The sequence below is a fragment of the Porites lutea genome, chromosome 4 (genome assembly GCF_958299795.1).
Source record: "Porites lutea chromosome 4, jaPorLute2.1, whole genome shotgun sequence".
Lineage (NCBI taxonomy): Eukaryota > Metazoa > Cnidaria > Anthozoa > Scleractinia > Poritidae > Porites > Porites lutea.
This window is the reverse complement of record NC_133204.1, coordinates 21,168,098-21,182,110: the sequence shown is the minus strand read 5'-3', so window position 1 is coordinate 21,182,110 and position 14,013 is coordinate 21,168,098. Positions and strand designations below refer to the sequence as shown.

General features: G+C 39.7%; 1 protein-coding gene across 1 annotated transcript; it reads right to left on the bottom strand.

Annotated features, from left to right (window-relative positions):
• Positions 1-1,176: 1,176 nt before the first annotated feature.
• Positions 1,177-11,395, bottom strand: LOC140934380 (uncharacterized). The gene is made up of 7 exons (XM_073384014.1): positions 11,124-11,395; positions 9,183-9,257; positions 7,045-7,740; positions 6,480-6,493; positions 5,322-5,714; positions 4,150-4,308; positions 1,177-3,734 (listed from the first exon to the last, which is right to left on the bottom strand). Exons 2-7 carry the CDS (start codon positions 9,250-9,252, stop codon positions 3,216-3,218), a joined length of 1,851 nt encoding a protein of 616 aa, XP_073240115.1. The 5' UTR covers positions 9,253-9,257; positions 11,124-11,395; the 3' UTR covers positions 1,177-3,215.
• Between the last annotated feature and the right edge of the window lie 2,618 nt (positions 11,396-14,013).

The following is a 14,013-nucleotide window of genomic DNA, read 5'->3' as shown; positions in this document are numbered from 1 at the left end:
AATTTGATTTATATATTCTGTTAACCGTAGAAAGTCTTACTGTCTTTCTTTCACAATGTCTTTATTTGAGGTGATAATTTTTAAATTGTTCGTTAAATTTGTTTGAGAGTGTTTCACGCTGTGGTACTGATTCAGAACAACCACAGTAAATCCATCAATTACAAAAGCAAACAAATGCTGCTGGACCGCCGATCATAAAAGGTTAACAAAAAGCTCTGTCAGCAATCCAAACATAATTATGTGACAAGTTTTGGTGGTTCCTAATAGGCCAGCGTTGTGGCTTAGTTAACTGAAACCACAGAACGGTTCTATCTAAATGACCCGCTTGCGATCGGCGACTTTTCAAGACACTCGGATTCCAAGTACATCAGTTTAGTCAACTGATCACTGGGCGGTAAAAATAGAAGATCAATCAAAACCTAAGATTGGCAACACTAGACCTAGATGGTACTTCAGAATGTCAGAAACTAAATATATTTTTCCCGTTATTTTCAAATGTTTTAGTTTGATTTGTTACCTACCACTTCACAAAATTATTTATTCGTTATCAAAACAATCCTTAACTAGAAGTTTTTAAAATCTTTTGTTATCTTCGAGGAAAAAGAAATAATCTGAAAGGCGTTTTAGGATCTATATATAAGACTTACCGGCCTGTGCACCTCCGGAATAGAAAGTCAAAACCACCAGAAAAGCCAAGGTGGATCTCATAGCATTCTCCAACACAAATAACTATACGTTAATTAACTCAAAATCTAAGTCCGCTTTGTTAAAGGAAGTGGTCCTCCTTAGCAGGAAAACGGACAACGCCAGAAACCTTCGTGCCTCCAAAACTTTGTCGCTTTTCTTCTCTGATAACTAAATATAAAGTTGTTCACATATCGACGATACATAGCAAATTGTTATTGTTCTCTGGTTGTTATAGCTGGCCACATCACTGACTTGTTGCCCGCAGCAGTTTGGATAAGTTGAATTTTACCGAACAAGTTTTGAACCATATATTCAGTTAAGGCGGGAAACCACTTTTCAATGATAATCGTAAGTTGTCTTTTTGTTCCGCAAACGCTGTAACTAATTCAAAGATTTGCGATTCTTTGGTGTGGCTAATGATTTATGGATGACTGTTTTTGCAAGGCGCTGTGTTGTACGGGTAGTCGGCTCTTTTCATAACAGAACAAATCAGACCTAGCAAGTGTTTTATTATCTTAAATACAACCACCAGCAATTTGAACTTGGTTTATGATGGGCAAAAATAAAAAACTGTGATCTCTACAGGTACAGCGACTTATAGGATTGCTACCAGTATTTTCGCTTTGTCAGTCGACTTTCTGATCTTCACGTTAAATCCCATTGAGATTAATTTAAAAAAAACAGTGAAATAATTAAGAGATTTGAAGCGGTGAAATACCAGATCAGCAACTAATAGCATTACTAAAAGACAATAAAGCCAAACTTTCTATTGAGAGCGCAGCTATTGCATAAAGTTAACGTATAGCCACTCTCGATTTGAAGTCTAAAGTCACGTGGACTCATGGCACGTGATATGATCTAATTCATGAAAACTGTTGAACATAATTATATCCTTTTTAACCATTCTAAAATGGAATGAATGGAAATGGGTTCCAATCCCTTTGAAGCCCCAAAATTTTTAGGCAGCTCACAGTCCCCTATTTCTCCGTAAGATCGCGTCGAGAACGAGTCTGGCTTGAAGATGACTAGGGAGCTTTAGCATCTACGACGGCAACGGCAGCGAAAACGTCAGTTTTAAAATGAATCCCCGTTTTTTCAATCTTTGTCGCGTTTATTCCAATTTGCTGAAAATGGCAAGTGTAGGCAAATTTCCCTGGAATTGATTTCTTGAGGACCACACTCAAGTTTAGAGAGAGAAAGAGAGATTCGTGGTCGCCTGTTTACGTCCTCCATAAAACTTGCAATTAGGCAATTTCACGTCGTAGTCGTGCAAGGACGGTAAAGAAATGTACAAAAAAGCGTGATGCACATGCAAAGTTGTTGTTTTGCGTAATAAACCTTTTGCTGTTTTGACGTCCTCGTTCGGCGTTGCCGTCGTCGTTGCTAAAGCTCCCTGATGTCTCTGCTTTATAGGGGGCGATGCACGGTAGACGGTCTTACAGAATTATTCGGGACTGTGAACAGTCTAGAAAATTTTTCTCCTGGTTAATTCGTATTGCTTATATTGTTACATATTTCAACGGCGACGATCATATCTTAGTAACACAACATGTCGTTCCTTGTCATCGGCCTCCCCGATAAGAGGCGATCCCAGGCTGCTAAAGGTGAGGATATACTTCCCAATGGTTCCTTTTTCGGTAAAATAATCCTGATTTGGAATTTCCCAAAGACAAAACCGCACCCTATGAACATCATTTTTCGATGTTAAAGGTTTGAAGCCTCCTATTCACCAGTTTTTTTTTAAACTTGAGACATCATGAAAGCTCTTTGCAAGAAATATCAAAGAAAATAGCAACCATCGAAAATAGCGAAATTGCTGGGTGGCCAAAATGAGAATATCCCCCAAACTATTATGGTTAGTGCCCTTGAAATATTCAGAGTTTTTGTTTTAATGCCTCACCTCTAAATGGTAATCATAAAGAGGTTCGAATGGCGTATTTCAGTTAAAAAATCAACTTGTCACTATCAAGTATCAAGAGATTTGGAAATGCGGTAAGCAGCCCTTCACTGCATTCAAGTGGACAGTATGTTTTCTGACAGTCTGCAGAAATTGTAGCCAATTGACCGATTGGACAGTTGACATCCGAACCAAGATCAGAGGCCAAGTGCTTGTCTTAGGCGGGTAAATCATCAATAATGTTGTACATTTCCTAAAAGGTTAAACAGTTCAAATAGTTTGGTTAAAAAGTAAATAAAACAAAGAGCACAAAATCCAAAATAAGAGCGAAGAACTAACAGACGTCGACTCCGACCCGGAGTTAGTGTTCAACTGACACCCATTGGTTACGTTTAAAAAATAACGCCAGTGATTTTCAACTTTAAGTTTCTAACTGCTGCAAAAAGTGGACAACTATTACTCACACAAACGCAAAATAAGTCGAATCTACTTTGTTCCCAGTTAAAAAAGTACACACTTGCACTTTGCTCATTTTTGATAATCCCTTAGTAATTTTCTCCACAAAGAAAATGTTAAATCTAACAATAAGTTACCAAACCTAAAGATAAAATACAGTACTTATGAAACTGTTCTATTTAAATGAAATTAACCCAGTAACATCCGAGCATGCCTTAAGCAGCTGCGCCGCTGACTTCATTTTGTTAGTGTACTCTTCCCAATGATGAAAGAACTTTGCCGCCGGGTGGCTGCTTAGTGTGACTCTCATCTTTTTTAGTTTCTTTTCTGAAAGCGGTTTAAACTGTAGAGGGGTAAGCTCACTTGCTTCTTGGTATAAAAAGTTGACGAGAAGATACAAAGGCATCGGCTTCTTGCCTGACGAAGGATGGCATCTATCTGCATCTTTGTGTGTACGGACTGCAGAGTTGAACACGCTCCAAGTTGATGGCGGCCAGGTTGTGTTGTATATCCAAGCTGTTGAAATATACTGAATGAAAAGCTGTAAAGGTGCGGTAGACGCTTGCACCCACAGCCGAACAAACATTGGTTGAATCTCTTCTTCTGGTAAGAACGGTAAAGCCATTACTTTGCGAAGAAAGAGGTTGGTTTCGTTGTCATTCTGGTACTTAATCTGCAGCTTAAGCTCCTGGATCTGCAAAGAAAATTACCTAAAGCTTCTAAATCCGCAAAGAAAGAACCTACATGCACTTCAACCCGTGAGTAATATAAACCGAAAGCTTTCAAATCTGTCGGTTATTTTTTAAACGAAGTCTAACTTAGACCACGGTTTAGCAAATCTTTGAACCTCCAGATATCTTCCTCAGTGGGCTGTTTTAAGAATACAAATGCTTTTCAAGTCCACGCCATATGCTTTCACGAAATTGTTCACAATAAATGGTATTTACATAAAGGCGTTCGGCAAACTAAAAAGGGCATAAAACGTAATTTTGTTTAAAAAGGGGTTAAACTCCGCCCAAAGCTTTTGAAACTAAGAAAAAAGGATTCTGAAAAACCAATCAGTAGAAAGTTCCAGGTCAGGTTTGATTCGTTTTAAAATCCACACTTACTGCTTTCCACGCAGCCTTCATCCAGTATAAAACACATCCCCTTATATTTGCATCAGGAAGGGCACGACGTAACACAGCCCACAAAACCTCATCAAAGAACAGAGTAACTTCCCGCACGGATGGTCCGCAGGGCAGTAAATGCAGGATTTTCTTTATAACCTACAAGAGTGAAAAGGAAGGCAGAATTAGCTGTATAAAAAGACTGAAAAATCAAACCACTTCCGTTTTATTTTGTTTATATGAAACACGTAGAAGACTCCAGTGTAACCTATAATTTGTGATTTTTGTAATAGCGCGGCAAAAACTGTTAACAAACTTTAGTAATCGTATTTTAATCGGTTGTTAGCTTTGCTTAGTCCAGCTGAAGGTGGCATGGGCTGACAATATATGCAGCTGTCCAACTGGATATAGAAATCTGCACCCCCCCCCCCCCCCCCTACCGGCCCAATTAATTAACATCATTCGTTTTTAAATCGAAGGACATCATTCGTTTTTAAATCGAAGGAAACCTCGACAGCGCTTTAAGAGTCATTAATGTTAATGGTTTTGTGCTACTTGAAAACCCAATAACATGCGCGCATCTTGACAGAAAATCTCGACAACGCTGTAAGAGTCATTAATGCTAATGGTTTTGTGTTACTAGAAAACCCACTCGGGGAATAACATGCGCGCATCTTGGATGATGTTGATGTCTTCGATTTGCTGTCTAAACCAAATTGTACATAAGAAAATATACCTTCACAAAACTAGTTCACAATTCAAATGAAATCATGGGAAAATTCTAACACTCGGCCGTGCTGTCTCTGCACCACGACGGTCAAGGAACGACGGCGACGGCGGAAAAAAAGGCCCTTAAAAATTGAACTCACGTTCTTTCAATCTCTATCACGTTTATTCTAACTCGGTTACTTTTTCAAACGCAAGAGAACTCTTTTGGAGCTGAATTTCTAAGAACCATAACCAAGTTCAGAAAGAGAAAGAAATTTTCGTTGTCGTTAATTCACCTGCACCATAAAACGTGAAATTAGGCATTTTCAAGTCGAAGTTATGCAGTGCGGCACAGAACGTGCCGCAGATGCAGAGTTGTTGTTTGCCTATTCAGTCTATTGCTTTTTTGACGCTCTTGTTGCCGTCGCCGTCGTGACATGTCAGCAAACTCCCTACAATTATACCTTACGGTAGTCCTTTCTTTCACTGCCAGACATCAAAGCAAACACCAGCGGCACTTGCTTGGCATCATAATCAACAGTTACAAAGGCGCTGATTGTTAAAAGCTTCTTAAATGGCTCTTGGCAAAATTTGTTTGTTTCGTCTATATACCAACTCTTTGCTTTACTCAAGAGTCGTATCTGTTCCTCGGTTGCAAATAAAAGATACCGCCTCCCTTGCTTCACGATGTCTTTCCGCAGGAACCCCACTGGTAAGTGATCCTCATCCAATACAAACGCATGGTTGTTAGCATCTCGAGGTCCTAACGAGTGACGTGCTCTGTTTGCATTCCTAGCAAGACTCGCTGGCTTTACAAAATCAGGGGCTGGCGAACCACCAAACTCTTCCAGAAGAACCTTTCAAATAATTAAGAGAAAGATTCTGACATTATTATTTGATGCCAGCAAAACAAAAAGTTTCATCTAAGGCTTGAGAAAAGGTTACTCTTTAATACAGCCAAAAAATCACAAAAATCTAACCGCAATAAGAATACCAAGCGCCGGAACTCATCTATCATTTAAGCGAGGTACTTGTGCACACGAATTGTCAGAACGAAGTCGGGGCGTTGAGAGCTCAAGTCGACTCATCTAAAGGACTTCAGATTATCCTTTTTGATCTGAGTGGTCCTAACAATGGGCCATTAGCATGATGACGTCTTTTTACTAACTAAGACCAGACTTCATTTCGCTTTTTCGTCCATTTTTATAGTAGTAGTAGCAGCAGCAGCAGCAGCAGCAGTAGCAGCAGCAGCAGCAGCATCAGCAGTAGTAGCAGCAGCAGCAGTAGCAGTAGCAGCAGCAGCAGCAGCAGCAGCAGTAGCAGCAGCAGCAGCAGCAGCAGCATCAGCAGTAGCAGCAGCAGCAGCAGTAGCAGCAACAGCAGCAGCAGCAGTAGCAGCAGCAGCAGTAGCAGCAGCAGCAGCAGCAGTAGCAGCAGCAGCAGCAGCAGCAGTAGTAGTTCTGTATTAGTAGTAAAATTATGCCGTCTTGCAGTAAAATTATGCCGTCTTGCAAATGGCCTACACTATGGGGTATGGTTTTTCAGGGTCTTGAACCTTCAGTAGCGTATCATTTTTGCCCTTATTGGTGTTTTGTTCCCAGTATTATCCTTTGACCGTGTACCCACATTGAATCAGCTAAAATTCAGGTGCAGGGCGTAAACACCCAGCCACAAGAGAAAAAATCATCTGTTCAACGAAGGTTTGTGTGTTGCCATTTAATTTGTATCCTTTGTTTTTCCCTAGAATTCGGAGTCTTTTTTCAGGTTGAGTATAAAATAGGATGTCAAAACTCGTTTTGCTTATCTTAAAATAGGGTCGGGGTTTAATCACCTGGGCAGCACACGCCTATCCCAGTGGTAGGTCGCTGGAGTACCCACAACGGGTTCAAAAGCTGGATAGACTGATAGTAATTTAATAATTGTAAGCGAGACTAAGTAATTGCAATGGATAGCACCATCCACCTTCAGAAGAACTTAACCGCCAGCTCTACATGTAGTTGCGACCCCCTTAAAAGATTTTTGAAGTGGTTGCGGCTCATTCATTCATTCATTCATTTTATTTTGAATGCTCACAAGAACTTTGAAAGTTACTACGTGGTACTAAGCATACCTCGTTCACAATGGTGTTTGCCGATTTAAGTGGATTATTTACTGCCTGCTGTTTCACCCTTGCTCAAATTCTTGTGCGAGCATTTAATAAAGTCTTGGGAGCATGATTGTGGCCACTTTTTCCGAGGCAGAATGAATCCCCACGCTGTACCACAGAAGCTTTACAACGATTTACTTTAGGTCTTACAGAGCACTGCCAATATGTAGCTGCTTTAGAATGAGTTCTGATGTTGTAAGTGTAGCCATTGCTGTCGATGAGTTTGTTTCTAGCTCTCAATGTGCCTTGCTCCAAGATCTGATAAGTTACTGTTTCTACTTGTTCTGTTCGATGTTCAATAGCTGGCTCATTAACGGCTGATTCTTGTTGTATATGCATGACAGCAGTTGACTGTTCTGTATTGATGGCAGCAAAGGCCTGGCTATCTGCCGTGCCCTGATGTACTACTAACAGATTATTACTGGAAGGACCTTGTTGCAAAAACTCATTGGAGTCATCCATGTCCATTACAGAAGAGTCTTGCCTTTCCATTGTGTTGTTCTGTTGTACTATAGGAGGATCAGAACTTACTACCCCTTGTTCCATGACAGCAGTTGAGTAACCTGGGTTGGTTAATGGCCCAAAGGCCTGCCTTGTGTCTAATTCCTCTACTATCTGATATGTAGTTTCATCAACATATACCTCTAGTGCTCCTGTAAGGTGTTCAATAGCATGGGTGGCAGAAGAGGATTTGAACTGAACAGATGCAGAGAAACATTCCCTGCTATTTGGTGGCCCTACAGCAGAGAGGAGACCTGATCAACAATGATCTCAAGGAAATATTTAACCCCCACATTGGATAGGATCGATTTCCGCCGCCCTTTAGGTCCTCCCAAAACTAACTGTGTATAAACTTATTCACATAAATTCTGTAAATAGTTACAAAAACAGTTACCGTAATGATTAGATTTAGCGCCCGGGGCGCTTATTTACCGCCGCCCTTTAGGTCCTCCCAAAACTAACTGTGTATAAACTTATTCACATAAATTCTGTAAATAGTTACAAAAACAGTTACCGTAATGATTCGATTTAGCGCCCGGGGCGCTTATTTACTTTTGGTACCTCAAGGGAGGGCGCTTATTCGAGACAGGGCGCTTATTCGGGACAGGGCGCTTATTTAATTTTTTGAGAAACAACCTAATGTTCAAAACAAAACTGGCACGCAGGAAAGATGACCGTAAAGAAGCTAAAGAGCACGATGAATACGCAGTTGGGACTTACCTTGAAGCTGATAACAAACTTGTTGGACATGTGCCGATGGAACTTTCCTTCCTTACATTCACATTTCTCAAAGCCCACTATGAGAACAATGTACAGGTCAAAGTGACTGGATCAAGGAGACTGGAAAACGGACTTGTTGTCCCTGGATCCTTTCTGGCCAGAACGACCAGCAGAGCAATCGCCACAAAATTTGAGGAAGAAATTATTCGTTTGAAGGAATTATGTACTCACATGGACATTACAGTTGAGAAACTCAGACGAAGACCACTGTTTTTGTAATACATTATTACGTATGTCAGCTATTAAAGGAAGATAAACCACGTTTGATACGTACTCTGAAGGTGCTGTAATAATATTAGAATGGGGGCACTTATTAGAATAGGGGCGCTTATTAACATAAAAACACATTCGAAGGGGGGCGCTTATTTGGAAGGGGGCGCTTATTGGAAGAAGGGCGCTAAATCGAATCATTACGGTAAATTAAACAATATTAATTTTAGCTGCTTGCGGTTACAAATTAGAAGATAAGACAATCTTGTTCTGTAGCTTTTTGAAAGCTTATTAGCAGTTTGCCACTTTTCAACATTTTGCCTGGTCATGCAGAAATGAGCCAGCGGGGCTGAGTTTAAAATTTTGCTTTGATTGTTGGTCATTTTTGACTGGTCAGAAACTAGCCTAGACTGAGCTAAAACTTGTTTAGCCGGTCAACAAGACCAGCTACTGCCCAAGCCAGTGTATTAGTAAAAGTTTACACTTAAGAAACTATAGGGAGAATGAGTACTAGCTTTGAATACAGTCTGGGATTTCCAGAAATAATTGTTGCACTAAAAACTTGTACCCCTTCTCCTTACACTCCTTAGTTTCTGGAGTAGGGAATTGGCAAGCATGATCTTGAAACAGGCTGATTAATTAAGAATGCTTAATTTAATGCTTAATGCTTTTATTTAAAGCTACTTGCCATTTTTGTCCATATCCATATTCCCACTTGTCCCCCCTGCGCCACAAGCAGGTGTGACAATTTCTGCCATGTTATCTGCACAATATGCATTCCAAAATCAGTGATCACATTTTATATTAATGCAAATTGATAAAATAATAATATATTTACTGTAGAGGGAAATGTAAGGTCCTGACACAAGTTACAAACAGGGGACAGGCATTAATGAAAAAATCAAATGAGGAAAGTAAGCTAACAACAAGACAATTTTTTGTCTCTATCAAGCTGATAAAAAAAATCTTGTTATTCACCCTAAAACCAGAATAGTTACAGATAAACCTTCTGGATCTTTAATATAAAATGATAGATTAAAAAGATCACAGCACAGAAAACATAAAAATGAGTGATTGCTACTCAAAAATGAGAAATTCACTGAGAATTTTGATTACGAATTACATGTATTGTGAAATTTGTTTCATGAAATCTGTCTATTCTCCCTTTTTTTAAACAGTTAATCACTAAATAATTCATATTTTGTAGGATTTCTCTCGCAACACCTAATACTGCAAAAGCCGGTTTTTGGTGGTTACCTACATGCCGTAACTGTGCTAAGGACAAAGTTATGCAAGATTATTAATTTTGTCACCTGTCTCTTAGTTTAAATATAATCTTGGATGAATATGGTGTCATTTGCCAATCAGTTTAAAACTTCAACAACTTATATGTTCCACAGGGGTGGGGGGGGGGGGGGGTGGAGTAAGGAATGTGATCTTTAAGGCATTTCTGGGGTGGGGAGGACGGGTAAGAGAGAGAATTTGAATGGGTGTGTCTGAAGGTAAATTTCATTATACAATCTGCATGGTGTCTAACAATGTTGTTCCATGACATCTATGAGAAGGAAATGTTTACGGGAAAAGACATTTCACAGCATGCAAAGAAAGTAGTGTCCGATAGCCCAGGGCTAGTGGATTTTGCTATCGGGCTAGTGAAATCTGTTTTTAAACTTGCCCGACGGGCATGTGATTTTCTTTGAGGAATTCGAATAACAGAAGAAGTGTGAAATTAATTCTGCTCGACGAAAAGCTTTTGGGGCTAGTTGAAATGACGTCTGGGCTAGTAAATGCTAGCTTCAGCTTGCCCGAATGGCAAGTTATAAAAATGATTTTCTTTGCACCCTGTTTCATTAGTGCCGGAATGGCTATGTTCATTAACAAAAGGACTAAAAAACCAATGCAATATTTTTTAAGGTACCAGATAATGTAATTTTAAAATTTTGTATTTTTTACTGCCGATCCAACATCAAGTAGACTTAATTTACGTGTCAAGGTGCGTCCCACACTTGGTTTTAGGAGAAGTTGCCGTTGTTGTTATTTACGGTTAGAATAACTTGCCAATGAAAAGTGAAAGAACTGAAAATAATGGTAAATGACCAACAACGTCTATCAAAAAGTGATGTGATTAAGGAGGTAGTTTTTACTCACAACCAAGCAAACCCTCACAAACCCTTATGGCTCCTGTGAAAACTAAGAGGAAGTCACAACATTTACCAAACAGCAATTATTTAAGTGAGGGGCATTTGACAATCAAATCCAGGACCATGGTAGAACACTGGACAGAAAATTCAAAAGACCTGTCTGAAAAAAATACAAATTTCGGGGGGGGGGGGTGCCTCCAGGGGCGGGGGCTGATAAGTTTCAAATTGATCGGCACATTACCCTTCAAATGAAACCTCGTTGGTAAAAGAACTATCTTTGGACTTTGAAAAATGAAATTCTATTTTTTTTGTGATTTTAGTCTTTAGCCACATTAATGTTATACTAAAGTTTGTGTGAATGTGACTAGGGACTTGGGGCGAAATAATGTCCTTTTTGGCACTCAACTGGCTGCCATAAAAGTTCAGACTACACTGGACTTATCCTTTCTCAACGGCAAACAGACAATGAACAATATTCAAACACTTACCGCTAAAAATTGGGTCTAATTCTGATAAACTGGGCGAATTGTCTTTTGCTGAGGTTTAGCTGAGGCGAAACCGCACTTCAACGAAACTTCACCAGGCCATCGCAACTGAGGATCTTTGTAAAAGGACAGAAAATTAGGCACGCTGTTTCTTTTTTAAAGCTTTACAAAACCACAAAAAGTACCCAAATGCAAACTAACAACGGTACTAAATGTTATGTTAACAGTATGAATCGAAACCGCCAGATCGAGGGGAAAATGGTCGCCCATGAACAAAACACTTCGCACAATATGCTTTGTAACCGCGCAAAATAGTTCACAGGGACACCATGGATTATCCTTCTCCTCTTCTTCCGGCGAACTGTTTGGTGATCAAGGTTCTTACTATGATTTAACGCTTTATTACGGGTCATCGTTGCCTTTCTTTGGTCATTTAAAGGGGCTGTGTCACGGCAGTCCAGTTCATTTTGTTTAATTTTGCCAATTACTCGCCCTCAATCGCTATGGAACTTAAAGTGAGCAAAGAAATTACATGTAAATGACAAAATCAGAGACCCAAGACAAACAACAAGTATGTCTCCCGAGCATTATTTTTGAAGTTGCAAGCAGCAGGGATCAACTTGGAAAACTGTTAGGCTGAACAGTTTTCAAAAATCCTAATTTCAATCCGTTTCAGTCTTCTTCAGTTTTGCCCATCCGTGACATCTGTTGTTTCTGTTATGTTATTTTAACTTTCCTTTAAAGTTTTAAGCGGTTATTTTTATGTTCCTCTTAATTAAGTTAACGGGCATTTTGTAATTTCCTAATTTGGGTGCGTTTCGTGACACAGCTCCTTTAAGAAGTAACGATAATTTGTTCAACCTGTCCATGAAGTTTCTGAAGTTTCTTTAGGAGATAAGGAGCATTTACAAGGGTGTGATAACATTTTTCGCAGGCTATCATAAACTTTGGATCTTTCTTTCATACCTTCGTCGTCGATCGTCTACAGGCCACATAAAAGAAACGTGTAGACAACGTCATCCTCAGTGCATCCGTTTTTCCTTCAAAAGGGAAATGCTCTAGGGACTTCAAAAAAACTAGTCCATGTCATGTTTTTGGCGGGAAATTGTATGGCAGCCTGCCTTTTCCTTAGCGGCAAATCGTATGGTGACTTACAGTATCAAGCAGCGAAGTAGGAAAACTGATAGACAAAGAGAGCAAAAAGGTTATATCTTCTACTGGCATAATTCAAGTCTGTTCTCGACAATCCAGGTGAGGTTAATTCTTGTTTCAAACTGAATTTTCTTGTGCGTTGTTGTGAGTTGACATTTTCATGAAAAATCAGCTTTTGATCAATTTGTTTTATATCTTAAACTGATACAAAACTTACTAACTACTAGTCTATTCGATGACATTTTCTGGTCAGCATTGCAGTAAATTACGGTTGTTTGAAAATAGACTTATGAATTGTTAACTGTTTGTTTTTCGGAGCGGGCCAAAACGTACTGAGCGGGTATTTGGGTACTAGATATTGAATGATGGAGTAAACTATGCAAAGCAGGGTTATAAAACAGTTTTCGTGGCTCAATCAGATTTTGAAATTTCAAGACGCCTTTTATTCATATTAGGTTGCACTAAAACATAAGCAACAACAAGTTTCGCGTTTGGTCGAAAGGGCCTGGAAGTCCGGGAGGGACTGGAAAATCGTTTGGTTGGCAAAATATATCGTAGTCTTAATGTCAGGGCAAAAGAGTGGCCATCACTAGTTTCAGTGAAATTTTTCACAACCGTGCACGACAGCATAGATTCTGTAAAAACAGTGCACTCTTACTACGGCCTTGATCAAACAGCAGACTTCCCAGGCGACGCATTTCTTTGTCCCTGATAATTTTTGTACGGGAAAGGTTGCAGTCCACTTCGTCAATTATGTTATAGGGCGAAGCATCAACTGTCTTCTTTACTGAAGAATTTTGGGGATAATAAGTCGCATTCACCATTTAGCAAATTCACCACTGAGCAAGTCAACTGCTTCCGGTGCCTAAGTTGTCTGACGAAGGTACACTAATATTGAGGCCATTTCCGAGTTCCCCGCGGCCTCTGTATCAAAACGAGGTTAAGTGCTCAGCCTTTGATATCGAAACTAAATTTTTCATTCTCATGCAAAAAAAGATCCATTTTCACAAGAAACGTTGTGCATTTGGCGTCAATTTGAAAGTAAAGGTTTTTGGAACTCGGATGTGGCCTATCTGTCAGGTTATTTGACAAGATTTTTGCCCTCATAAGTACGCGTTAAAAAAACGGCGAGCCTGAATTAATTTTTAAGCATCATAAAGGAAACGGGGAATATTATATTTGAAGCGTGCTTGTTTTGATTTATGGCTTAAAGAACGAAAAATATTACTGGGTAATATTACTGGGGCTGGGTTATATTACAACCAGTGCGAAATGACCGGTTAGCAGGAAGAACACTTGGACTTTCACGACGATTTCCTGTTGCTTTATTGTATACGGTGAAGTCACAAGGTCTGACCCTCCAGGCAACAAGAGTTTCAGGTATTAACACCATCCAATTACTAGGATTTCAACTGATAGCTGCATCCAAAGAGGCCATTACTGTGTGCGAAAGGGAATCCAATTCCCACCCAGATGATTGTAAATGCTGTTGTGAGAGAGAACGCTAGCTAAGGCAGACGACTTCTAGTCTGTGTCTGACGCTTTTACCCGGCAGTGAGGCGAAAGGTCAGCAATCGTTTGAGGACGTTGATTCCACTGAAAATGTTAAAAAGAGGTGCTGGAACATATTGGGACACTGAAAGGTATAACATCAACTATAGACCACAAAAGGGAAAAACGAACCAATGAAAAATTTGAGAGGTATGATAAAACTTCATTTCAAACTTTATTTGTACTTTTC

Bases quoted from the DNA above. Each gene is read 5' to 3' on its own strand.
- LOC140934380 (XM_073384014.1), bottom strand. From the start codon at position 9,252: ATGGCAGAAATTGTCACACCTGCTTGTGGCGCAGGGGGGACAAGTGGG. The intron at 4,309-5,321 runs GTATAATTGTAG...TCACTCTTGTAG, and splicing joins AAAGAAAGGACTACCGTAAG to GTTATAAAGAAAATCCTGCA. The intron at 3,735-4,149 runs GTAAGTGTGGAT...TTTTCTTTGCAG, and splicing joins TGAAGGCTGCGTGGAAAGCA to ATCCAGGAGCTTAAGCTGCA.